Source organism: Mustela nigripes, chromosome 2, assembly GCF_022355385.1.
Source record: "Mustela nigripes isolate SB6536 chromosome 2, MUSNIG.SB6536, whole genome shotgun sequence".
In the NCBI taxonomy this organism is placed as follows: Eukaryota; Metazoa; Chordata; class Mammalia; order Carnivora; family Mustelidae; genus Mustela; species Mustela nigripes.
In genome coordinates this window covers 86,312,951-86,325,465 of record NC_081558.1, presented here as the reverse complement: position 1 = coordinate 86,325,465, position 12,515 = coordinate 86,312,951, and the positions used below count along the sequence as shown (strand labels likewise).

The 12,515-nt window shown below is 46.4% G+C and overlaps 1 protein-coding gene across 2 annotated transcripts in view; it reads right to left on the bottom strand.

The window, feature by feature from the left end:
- RFTN1 (raftlin, lipid raft linker 1) overlaps nt 1-12,515 on the bottom strand; it is a 193,053-nt gene that overhangs the window by 54,063 nt on the left and 126,475 nt on the right. For both annotated transcript variants that reach the window (XM_059390878.1, XM_059390877.1), the window contains exon 5: nt 4,432-4,771. In XM_059390878.1, coding sequence (XP_059246861.1) covers nt 4,432-4,771 — 340 coding nt within the window. The remainder of the gene's footprint in view (nt 1-4,431; nt 4,772-12,515) is intronic.

Below are 12,515 nucleotides of genomic sequence, written 5' to 3'. Positions count from 1 at the left end.
CTGGCTGGCATTTCTAAGCATTTTAAGTGGCTAGGCATAGGATAGGAAGGAGAGCACTTGGAAGATGCTCGATTATTATCTCAGGGATGGTGAGAACAATCTGAATTTGTGTGGACCTTCCTGGCCTCCTTGTTTCTCTGACTGAAGATGATGCAACAGAGATGCTGAGCGAAGGACAGACAGGAATACTGCCAGCCAGGAGAGAAGTGACAGGTAGACATGTGGGGATGCCTTCCTAACCTTTCCCTGCACTGGCCTTCCCCACCTGGACTGATGTTTACAGATGAAGAAAGCATGCTCCCTATCAACAGAAATGCATCACAAGGGGCCATTCGTGCTCCTCTGAGTACAGCTACAGGGGGTGCTGTGTGTTCACCATAAGGCGGGGGCAAGCGTGGGAATGGCACTGTCTAGGATTGAGGCCCCGGGCTGTCCCTGCACCCGCTCGGGAGATCTCTGCGTGCATGAAAATTCTCCAGGACTAGGAAAGAAAAGTCAGTGATCAGGAAGAGAACCCCAAGATTGGTCTCCAGAGGGACCTGTGTGGGCAAGTGGAGCAGAACCTCTGGACCAGAGCAGCCGTTCAAGAGCCCACGGGGACGGGGAGGGTGGCCTGCCGCATGTCTGGATGGTGAATTTGCTGGTGAGCCTTATGGGAGCCCTTGCAGCCTAGACCTGCTCCCCTAGGCCTCCTATAAAGGAAATAAATTAAACGAGGGGAAGGAGGGGGAAAGAGGGAGACTCCCTCTGGGTTTTTTTTAATTGTCTTGCTGTGATTGCCTATTTAAGCCCACCTGGCAGAAAGAGGCGTGAAAACACTTCACCCTCCTTAGGGGGCACTGAGAGAAAGGCAAGCTGAAAGCTGAGCAAGCAGCAAGGAGGGCAAGCTGGGGGGACGCGGGCCACAGGGTGAGGGTGGAAGGAAATGGTAAGACTTCTCAGGAAAGAGACTGACAAGAGAGGCTGGGGTCAGGTGAAGGCCATGACCAATGCTGACAGGGCTTCTGCATGTCCCGCCTTTGGGGAGGCTGGGTGCTCAAGCTAAGAGATAAAATTTCACTATGTGACGGCATAGATGGTGACTTTCCTTATCTACAAGATGGGCTTCATAATAGCGTCCACCACCGTAAAGCTATTGTGAGGCGCCATCAAAATGGCCCATCGGGGGCGCCTGGGTGGCTCAGTGGGTTAAGCCGCTGCCTTCGGCTCAGGTCATGATCTCAGGGTCCTGGGATCGAGTCCCGCATCGGGCTCTCTGCTCAGCAGGGAGTCTGCTTCCTCCTCTCTCTCTCTGCCTGCCTCTCTGCCTACTTGTAATCTCTCTCTGTCAAATAAATAAATAAAATCTTTTAAAAAAAAAAATGGCCCATCGGAAGAACTTAGACTGGTTCAGCCAGAGCTGCCACCATCATGACTGTCATCTGCCCATCCCCCACGAGGCCATGGACGTGTACCAGTAACACCTGTATGTTCGTGAACTGATGAAGCAAGTCCAAGGGCTCATTCATGCCACACAACAAGGAATAAAGGATAGCAACAAGCTGCCAAAATTTCAGAGACCTGTGGCCTCCTGAGTAGATAGATAAGGTCCACTCGTGTGTAGACAACAGACAGCCATCTGGCCACTGAGTGAGATTAAAGTGTGTACTTCTTGGCCTCCAAGGCCCAAAATTCCATCCACTATTGGGCTGACCACCTCCAGACATGCATTAACCTATCATTCTTCAGCAGGATCTGGTCTGCTAGTAGAGAACAGAGTCTTGAAGAAACGAGACACAGGCCAAGACACCGCCTGTGTTGAAGGGCTCTGTGAGTTCAGCAACTGAGGAGAGTCTGCCTAAGGGAGGCAAACAGCCCCAGGGGAACATGTGGGAAATGGTCCTAGTACAATTCTTCCCAGTGAATTTTCCCTTGGGTCAACCACAGATGGCAGGAAGTCCAGAAGCAGGCTCAGAGAAAGGTCGATTCTGGAGCAGGAAAGATCAGAAAAGTCCCAGTGAATTTTCCCTTGGGTCAACCACAGAGGGCAGGAAGTCCAGAAGTAGGCTCAGAGAAAGGTCGATTCTGGAGCAGGAAAGATCAGAAAAGTCCCGAGGGGTATTTCAATATTGACGCCCTCCTTTCTCCAAGCCAGGGCTCCCTGCAGAGGCAGAGGTCCGTGGGTGGGGCTACTGAGCCTGCGTGCCAGTGGTAACAGTTCACACTTAAGAGTCAAACAGTGCCTTAAATGTCTCCCTCACTTAACCTTTCAACAAGAAACTATTGTTCTGTCTCTATTCTCCAGGGTAAGAAACTGAGGCAAAGGAGGGTAACTTGCCCAAGACTGCCTAAGGAGAAGATGGCAAATGGAATGAATGTAAGCAGAGTCTAGACTCTCAAAGATCATTTATTGTTTATTTGAGAGAGAGAGAGAGAGAGAGAACACGAGTACCAGCAGGGGGTAGAGTCAGAAGAAGAAGGAAGGGAGCCCAAAATGGGGCTCAATCTCAGGACCCTGGGATCACGACCTGAGCTGAAGGCAGACACTTAACCCAGTAAGCCACCCAGGCGTCCCCAGAGTCTAAGTTCTTAACCCAGTGCTACCTGCCTCTTAATGACTCCTACTCTTTTCTCCTGGAGGGACTATGCCTGGCCTGAGCCCTCATCCTTGCGTGCTCCTCCAAGGAGGACTATCTTCTTTCTGGGGATTCAGACCAACACATCTAGCCCAACACCAGTAGAAGATGGTTTCTGGAACAAGATTTAGACATTCATCAGGAGACAGGCCCGAGTCTCAGCTACTCTGGAGGAAGAAGTCTACCTCAAACTGTGTAAAATGTTTCATAAACGATAAGCCCCACTTTAGTACATATTTAAGAAGGATCTGGACCTTGATTAAACAACTATCACAATATATCCCAGAATGGAGGCAGTGCCAATCTCCCCCTCTAAACCAACTTTGTAAATAAGCCCAGAATGAACCATCCCACAATTTCCTTTTCAAGAAGTACTGACCTAACATAATAAAATAAACTGTTCCACCTTCATTCCTACTCTCAAAGCATAAACTGTTCCTCATCATTAGTAAGAAGCTAATTTCAGGCCACCTGGGTGGCTCAGTCAGTTAAGCATCCAACTCTTAATCTCAGCTTAGGTCATAAACTCAGGGTCGTGGGATCAAGCCCTTGGTCAGGCTCTGTTCTCAGCAAGGGATCTGCTTGTCCCTCTCCCTCTACTCTTTTCCCTGCTCTCTGTCTCTCAAACAAATAAGTAAATAAGAGGCTAAGTTCAAGACTCAGTAAATGAATAATGACATTAACCAGGAAGGTTAAGGCTAAGGACAAAGGCCTCCTAAGGCCTGGGGATCTCCTGGGAGTCTTGTTACTTGTGCACCTTGTAAAGGCTGGAGGAGTCCACGAAGCTCCTACGAGTGCCTGGCTCTCAGGAAATGGCTGGAAATGGCTGGATGCTAGATTTTCTGGAGAAAGAAGAAAGGGAATGACAGGGAAATGGAGAGAAACTTCACTCACCATAAACTGAAGGCCTCAGTGAGCCTTACTGGTGTATGAGAGTATCACACAGGAGAGACCGCGCAGAGAGGCATGAAGGGATGGTGGTTAAGGCCGCTGGGCTCACAAACCAGCTCTGCCAGTTTCCAGCCTGGGTGAAGATGTACTCTCCCAGCCTCAGTTTACTCAGCTGTACCATGGACAAGGAAACCACAGCAGCCCACATCTCAGTGATATAGAGAGAACTAGGAGATCAGGCATGTGAGGTGCTTACTGGGGCAGGGCCTGGTGTACAGGAGGTACCACTAACCGCTGGTCACTATCATTGTTGTTATGCTGTTATCTGAAATGGCCACGCTAACGTGCACGCTCTAACGGCCGCTACAACATAAGAGGGTTCACACATCGGTGGTCTCTCCGTGGCAGTATTCCCTCCACACTGCAGGCCTGTCAACTAGACACCCTCCCTGAAACCTGGTATTTTACAGCTGAGTGAGCTGAATCACCAGTTCCTTGCCTAATTCGTCCTCCAAACTGGCTCTCTGGATTTCTCTCTCTGGGTGGACATTCAAAACGAACAGACCGAAAGCGGAGCATCGATTCTGCACGGGTGCCCTGCACATGAACACTTCCTGTGCGAGGAGTGGGGTCGTCTAAGGGCAGTGCAAGAGCGTGGGGATAAAATCCTTCAAGTCCTAGAATCCACTTCAGATGTGACATATTGGAGCCACCGCAAGTCAATTTCATGTAGTCCTGCTCTCCCAGAAGTCATACGTCTGTAAGCCACCAGTCAGGAGGCACAGAAAAATCCAGATTCTCCTGCGATGGACTGCTGTCTGTATACTCTCATCCCATTTCTTTTTCCTAAAATGCCACGGGGATTACTGGAAAGCTGTTAGGCTGTCTGTAAGTGGGTCAAAAGTCCCTGTGTTGACATACTTACTTCCCGAGAGTGGCTCCTCATGCACTTCCAACAGGTCACCGTCTGGCCCATCCAGAGTCTTGCTCACCCCATGTGGGGACAGTTCTGCACCGTCCCCTTCTCCAGAGGGCGAGGTGGGTTGCTCGGCAATGGGCGTCTCCCCTCCAGGGCCCTTGCCTGGCTCCTGGCCGCTGTCTGTCCCCGCTGGAAGCCCGGGGTTCTCGCCCTCCCTGCACCTGCCCGGCTCTTTCTCTGCAGCTCTGGTGTCCGCTGGGGGGCTGCTGCCTGCTGACTTCGCAGGGCAACCATACTGAGGTATGACACCCACGAATTTCAGGCCTTGACTTGCAGCTTCTTGGACCTGCGAGGCAAACAAAATGAAAGGGCCTGGGTGAATGGAATGTTCTATCAAAGGTGGGCCGTGTGCAGCATCCAAAACACCTCACTGAAGGCATCTGTGGCTGTTTCAGTCTCGGCCATGAAATCTCTCAAGGTGGCAGATGTCCCTATGGCAGCGGCCACATCCTAAGCCTGGTCCCACTGGGGACAGACGGCATGGGGCTTGCGCTTTTTAACTATGAAACATGTGGCTAGACAGGGCTGAGAGTCCCCTTCTTTGAAATACTACATTAGTCTCCTGTTGGTTATTTTTTTTTTCTAAGAGGCTGCAAGAAGGTTCTAAAGGATGAGTTGGAACAAAGGGTTTGAAAGAGGAAGTTCATTTTGGTAAGAGTTTGTTTTTTTCGTTTTTTTTTTTTTTTTTCTGATGAATCACCTACTTCCTGCCAATCAGGCTACTGTGTAATCCAGTAGGTCTATATAGCCATATACTAACTACCAGATGACATTTTATGACCCAAAGAGCTTCCTCTTTTCAACAATGGTTTTGGCAGAGAAGGGCGGAGGTGGGGAAAATCACCACCGCGTGAAAGCTGATGTGCACGCTCCCCACAGCGGGGAAATCTGACTGACACCTGCTCCGCGGTGCTCTCCGCCTCTGCCAAAGGCACCCAAAAACACCCAAAAAAGCAACCTGCAGGTGTTGCTTGGGCAGACTGATACTGATGAGTCTCCAAGCCATGGTGCACACCATCCAGTCCCGGTCACAGGGAACTTGCTTCTCACTTCCTGAGCCCCCAAGATGGGGGGGGGGGGGCGGTTAATGGCCACGCAGAGTACCAAGGCACTTTAACTCTTCACTCCCTGACAAATACCCCTGGCAGCTGAATTTAATAATCACAGGGGAAAGAAAAATGGAAAAGAGTAGCCAAATAAAATCAAGCAAGAGCCATTCCAAACTAGGAAATCAGCTTTAGGGGACTTTCTGGGCAAGGATGCTCAGGTCACTTTACAACTAAATCAGGAAGTGAAGACCCCAGAGTTGTATAAGTCTTAGTCACCAGCCCTTGAGTGGATGACCTCAGAAAATCTTGAGGCTTCTGCAGGGATCATCCACCATCATTTGAGAATTAGTAAGAAATGCCAGCATGGCGCTACTCTCTCTAAGAGATAACCAAGCAGCGGCAGGCCTCCTTGGATGAACCACCCTAACTTACAGCCAAAGGTCATTTTAGTTCAGTACTGTATATTCTGGAAAGCAATCTAGAGCAGTTACAAATGTACAGTCCAGTCTTTCTATAAAATCTAGCCTGTGCTAGAAATAATGACAACAATAGGAGAAATTACCATCTAGTGCAGACCTACTATGTCCCAGGCACTGTTCTAGGCATTTTCCATAAACTGTCCTGGCATTTTCCATAAATTGTCCTGTTTAATCCTTCAAAGACCATTACAAAAAAGAAACTTTCCATGAAACAAACCATTTTTCATTCTAAAAATTCATTTCTCGCCCATTAATCTGTGATGCCCCCCTACTTTTAGATATTGTTTTGGAAAGCTTCTGAAAGAAGACACAGGTAATGAAAGTTTTCAAAAGAGAAGGGGGAAGATAATTACTGTCTAAGAACCTTAGGTTAAGGGAAGCTGCTGGCTACAAAGCCTAGCTCTGAGCTTCCTGGCAACATAAGCAAAGCAATGGATCTTACATATCTCAAATGAGGAAACGTGCCAGGTCCACAAGAGAGATGCGTAATTGGAAGTAAGGAACAGAGAACTTTGTTGTAGGACTCCTATAGCACCATGGTGTAAAATGTGTCTTCCTCAGTTCTACAGAAGACGAAGAGACATTTTTCTTACATCACTTATGTACTGTTAACCCTTGCTAGCTGGCTAGGACAGGAGGCTACAGCACAGGGGTGAAGCTAAAGCGATGTGGTCCAGGTAGCCATGGACAGCTGCATGCGGGCATGTGTCAGAGCTGGGGACCCTGGCCATGTTAGCAGTGACACTTCCCATTCCCACTGCAGGGGATGGAGGTGGCTTTTTTCTGACCTTAATTTTCTAAATCTGTTAACTATTTCACACATGACTTGCCTATACTTCTTCGGAAGGGGTTTGGAAACAGGTTTTTTACAGTTTTGAACACGTGATGCAAATTCTCAAGGCACTAAACCTGTAGTAAAAGTAAACGAAACCTAACGGTCACAAATTGTCACATGTGAGAAAATACTATTAATAATTTCCAGATGTAGCTCCTAGCAGAAGGACCGTGAGCCATCTCCCTCCAGGCTGCAGACCTCTGTTTCAGCTATCAGTCCCCTACACTCCAGCGTGGCTCACTCCTTCACCAACTGCAAATCCGAGCCTCTCCATTCACTGCGGCGCTGCAGGAACAGGGACCCTGTGGGCACACTTGCACCCAACCCCTCCCGCGGGTGTCCCACACACAGACAAGACACCTCTGACTGCTGAAGTATTCTGAAAAGCTGGTCCCACTGAGGGCTCGACCATAGGCCAGACTCAGCCTGAGTCATGGGGTTTGAAGGGTAAAAAGGCCTGGCTTGGAGCTCGAGGTGTGAGACTCTGGAACCAGAGTTACACAACTTTCTAGGCCTCAGTTTTCTCACCCATAAAATGCAGGGGACCTAGGGGAATCATACTCTTTTGCAGTTGCTCTGAAGATTAGATATTCCATATGGCAGGTGTGTGGAAGGAGAGGCACAGAGAAGGTACTCCTAACTGTCACTGTTGCTCTACCCTCGCTCCTTATAGGTCCCAAGTTTCTGTGACCCTGCCAAGATGGCTGATAGTCACCCAGAGTAAGGAGCCGAGGACTCTGGACACAGGCCATTATCCCAGTCCTCTCCTTCCTTACTGGGACTTGAAATTAGAGAGGCTTTTGCATTAACCGGACATGTGCCCTTCTCCCACAATTAAGACAACCCTCATCTTTGGAGCTACTTACTGTACTTCAAACTTATCCTCTATGCCAGGGGTTCCCAAAGTGGGGTCCCTTATCAGTAGCACCAGCATCACCTGGGAACTTGTTAGAAATGTAAATACTCAGGCCTCGCTGGCTCAGAAACCATGAATCAAAACCTCCGTCAGATTTGGTTCCCAAATAGGTTCTGCCTAGCACCTTATATTTCTGGATCATGATAGAATCACGACATGAGGGTAGGGCCCAGAGACTTGTGTTTTATCAAGGCTTCCAGTAATTCCAGTGTACCCCAAATTTGAGAATCACTGTTCTAGAATATATATGTCACATAGGCAGAGCTTTGTGCATGGCTTTGTCCCTGGTGCTAGAATGATGTCTGATGTAGAGTAAGTATCCAGGCAATGAATTACTGAATACAATAAATAGTGAGTGAATAAGTATGTCTCCATTCCCAGAATGAGCTCAGTGAAGGTGGGGATGCAGACTGATGAATTTTTCAGTTCCAGAATTCAACACACTGTATTAAGTTCCTACACTGACCCAGACTAACATTGTACTTAGTTGCTGGGTTTAACAAAATAGGAATCCCAGCTCTCAAGAAGATTCAGCTAATTATTGTAAATAGATTTTAAAAACAATTATAACAGCAAGACACAAAAATGCTTATTTTATAATGTGATGTTAAAAAAATCAAGATTCTAAACCTTATAGATATAGTATGATGACAGCTATGTAATGTTTCTATTAGTGTGTAATTTTTCAAACTTTTTCTAATGAGTATGCATATTACTTTTACAACTGAAAAAAATAAATACTCCACAAATTTCTCATACAGAATGATAATATAGTAACGGATATACAGGCATAAATATGACAGTGATTATTTCTACCTAAAGGGGAGGCTGAAAAGTTTCTGACAGCTCAGGGCTGTAACAAATGAAATAATGTAATACTATAGGAAGAGGTGAGGGGTTTGAGAGAATTGGAGTGTGTATGCCTCACTTTACACATTCAAATTCGATAGGCAAAACCTATTTAGGGATTCAATCTGCAGGAGGTTTTGAAGGATGAATAGGAGTTCACAAGATGGGTGAAGGAAAGGGAGAATGGCAATGCAGATAAAGAGAAAGAAGGCTTATCATGGGCAAAACTAGATGGTCTGAAACAGCCTGATATATTGAAGTAACTTCGATACATGAACATTTCTGGATCATGACCAGAGAAGCCAGGAGTTGGGGGCAAGGGCTGGAAATCAGAAGGGCCATATCGTGGATGTCATTGAATGCCATGCCAGCAAAGGCTGTGGCTTCACCCTACAGGCCAGCATATTCTCCAACTTTCCCACTGTAGTAACTCCAAGAGCAGAGAATGGAGGTCTGAGGGCAAAGCATGGGATTTCTTTGAATGCTTGTCTTTTATCTTAAACACTAATGAGAATTTTGTATCCTGCCCCACAGTACTGTACACTATCAAAACTTTTAAAAAGATGCCAAAGTTAAATGCCTCCCTCCCACCTCCAACCCAAGCATTCCAGAGAAACTTGTGTCCTAAGAATATGAAACATCTTTGTGCATAAATCTTTGCAGCTCTGCTTACTTCCTTTGGGTGGATTCCTGGAAGAGGAATTAATGGGTCAAGGGATATTAACTTTTCAAAGGCTTGATACAGGCTGCCAAATTGTTTACCCGAAGGGGGGAGTAGTCCTTTTTAACCAGAGGAACCGCATTTAGATTTTATAAAGATCAATATTTGGCTAGACCGTAAGGGCTTCTAACTCTAGTACAGCACTTTTTTTCTCTTAAAGTCATTTGACTATATTTGTTAAACGGATCCTTTCTTTCTCATTCACTCCGTTATTCATTTGTTCATTCACAGCCTTTACTGAGCAAATCTCCTGAGCGTACTAATAGGGGGCACCAGCTGTCATTTGTAGGGCTTCACCCTCAGCCACCTGGTCTCCTCACTCTGTACTCCCCCTGGTGACCTTCCCTACTCACTTGGGTTTAGTCACTAGTCACATGTTAATTATTCCCAAATTCGGACTCCCCAGCTGTGACTTTCTCCTCTGGTGTTCACACCTACACGACCGATGATCACAGCTGCCGGCTCCACCACTGGAGACACAGGCGTCTTCCTGAGCTCTTGCCTTTCTCCAACTCTGTCTGCTCACTATAGCCTGCCAGATCTATCCCCCCCCCCCATCATTTCTGGAACCCCTCCCCATTCTCCATACACCTAAAATCAATTTATTTCAGGTCTCATTCTCTGCTGCTGGGCACTGCCATTTCTCCAAGCCATACCAGGTCCTCATGAGCATGGAGTCGAATTAGTATGGAAGATCAAATCACGAACACCCAGGTCATCTTGTTACGGAATTCCCTGCAGACAGGCACACACACGCCTAAAAATTTCTCTAATGACTGTGATTATTAAAACAATAACTGTCAACATTGTATAATTTTCCCACAAAGAACATTAACGTGCATGATCTTAGGCCCCAAATAAAACCTTACAGAAGAGGAAACAGGCTTTGGGACAGTGCTGTGACTGGCCAAACTACTAATCACAGGCCAAGTCCAGATTGAGCTCAGTATCCTAAATCCACCCCAATGCTCCTTCAATGGTACCACTCTTTCTACTGGATGTAATCTAGCCTGTGCCAAGATGCTCAGTTTGATACCAGTTTAAACTGAAATATACTTGCGCCCACCTTCTTATTTCTGCTACATTTAAGAACCACGAAACCCCCAACACTTAGAGGAGTAACACTGCTGGTTTAGACAGCAAAAATGAAGTAAGACCATTTTCAACCAACCAATCCAAGACTTCACTCAACTGTTCTGTATTGAGTAAGCACAAATTTGATAGTAACTCTATTTTCCCAACTTAAAATCAGAGATTATGATGTGAAAAAAATATTTTTTCTTTTTAAAAAATTTATTTCTGTGAAAAGTCTCAACTTGTTATAAAAAATAAGAGCTTCTTTGGTTATGCATATATTTTTTAAAGATGTATTTATTTGAGAGAGAGAGATCATGAGCTGGGGGGCACAGCAGAAGGCAGAAGGAGAAGGAGACTCCCGCTGAGCAGGGAGCCCGATGTGGAGCTGGATTCCAGGACTCCGAGATCATAACCTGAGCCGAGGCAGCCGCTTAACCGACTGAGCCACAGAGATACCCCGGTTATACATTTAAAGAATCACTTTCATGAAAAATAACAACATGACCTTGGAATAGTCCCAGAAAATCAAAGATGTATTGTCTGTTACTCTGCTTTCAAAATCAATACCCGCTGCTAAAGGTAAGTTCAAATATACACCGCTTTTCCCTACTTTCTGAAGGTCGTGTGTTCCAGTGAAAGCTTCTGTTGGTTGCAATGACAAAAGGCGAAGAAACAATTACCATTAATTTCTATGGAAAAAAATTTGAGCAGTCCCAGACCCAAAAGTAACCTCTCCTAAGCTTTTCTGATACCTTAGGACACATTTTGCTGACAGAGGCACAAAACAGATGGAGATAAAGCACAGACGCTCACAGACACAGCTCAAAGTTATGGAGGCTGGAGGCTGAGATACAGAGTGGAGCTCCTGGGGAAGGAGACTGGTGGGCTCACTGTTGCTGTTTGGGGAGCACGTTGCCTCTATGATGGCTTATGGCAAAACAAATGGATGCTATTTTTGCTTTTTGTCTTTTTTTCACAAAAGCAAAAATCCTTATTGGTTTCTTCCACTTGGTGAAAACAGGGACTAAAGTTGGTTTTTGCAAAAGAGAAGTGGCATAACGTGAATGCTCAAAAAGTGGGGGATACCTGCACTCTGTCTAGTGTGTGCTTGTGTTTTAGAGGACATGTATCAGTCAGGGGGAAGCCAGTTACAGAGACATGGAACATGGGCTGGATTCTGTAGCAATGGAAGCTATCTGTAACCTGGAGAAAGGAGCAGAAAAGGCTCCGGCTGACCAGTCAAGAGAATCAGGAGGGCCCACAGGCCATACTAGATAGCACATGTGAAGGGCCGGAGTCTGTCAGAGATGACCTTACCAGAATCTAGCCAAAAGGGTGCTGAGGTTAATTCTATGTGTCATATGGCTAAGCTATGGTGATCAATTGTTTGATCAACACTAGTCTGGATGCTTCTGTAGAGATATTTTAAAGATGTGATTAACATCTTAACTCACTTTGAGTAAAGCAGATTGCCCTCCATAATGTGGATGGGCCTCACTCAATCAGTGGGAGGCCTTAAAAACAAAGATTGAGATTTTCCCAAAAGAAATTCTACTTGTCGACAACAGCCTAGAAAATCTGCCTGAGTTTACAACCTTCAGACTCAAGACTACAGCATCACTCTTACCTGAGCCTCGAGCTGGCCAGACAGTCTTGCAGCTTTAGGACTTGCCAGTTCCCACAGTCCTTAAAAACTAATCAATTTTAGTCTCAGTATCTCTCTCTCCAGATAGATCAATCACTAGATAGATAATCCCACTAGGTCTGTTTCTCCAGAGAATTCCGACTAATACAGGAGGAAGAGGAGGAAAGAGAGCGAGGGATGTAAGGTAGCACAGGTCAGGCTGATAAAGGTCTCTGAATCTAAACCTGACTTGGTGGGAAATGAAGAGATAGATGGCCAGGAGTTCCCAAAAGGCAGGGAGAGAGATTGTGTCCCACCCAGAAACAAGATCATTAGGACTTAATCTAGTATTGATTCAAGGTCCCAGGGGAGAGGCTGAAGCATGGCAAGGAGGTTACTAGTGGTCCCTATTGTCCAGATAAAGGAAATAGCCCCACCCATTTTGAGATGGGAGAAGGTACATTCCTAACTGGTAGAGTT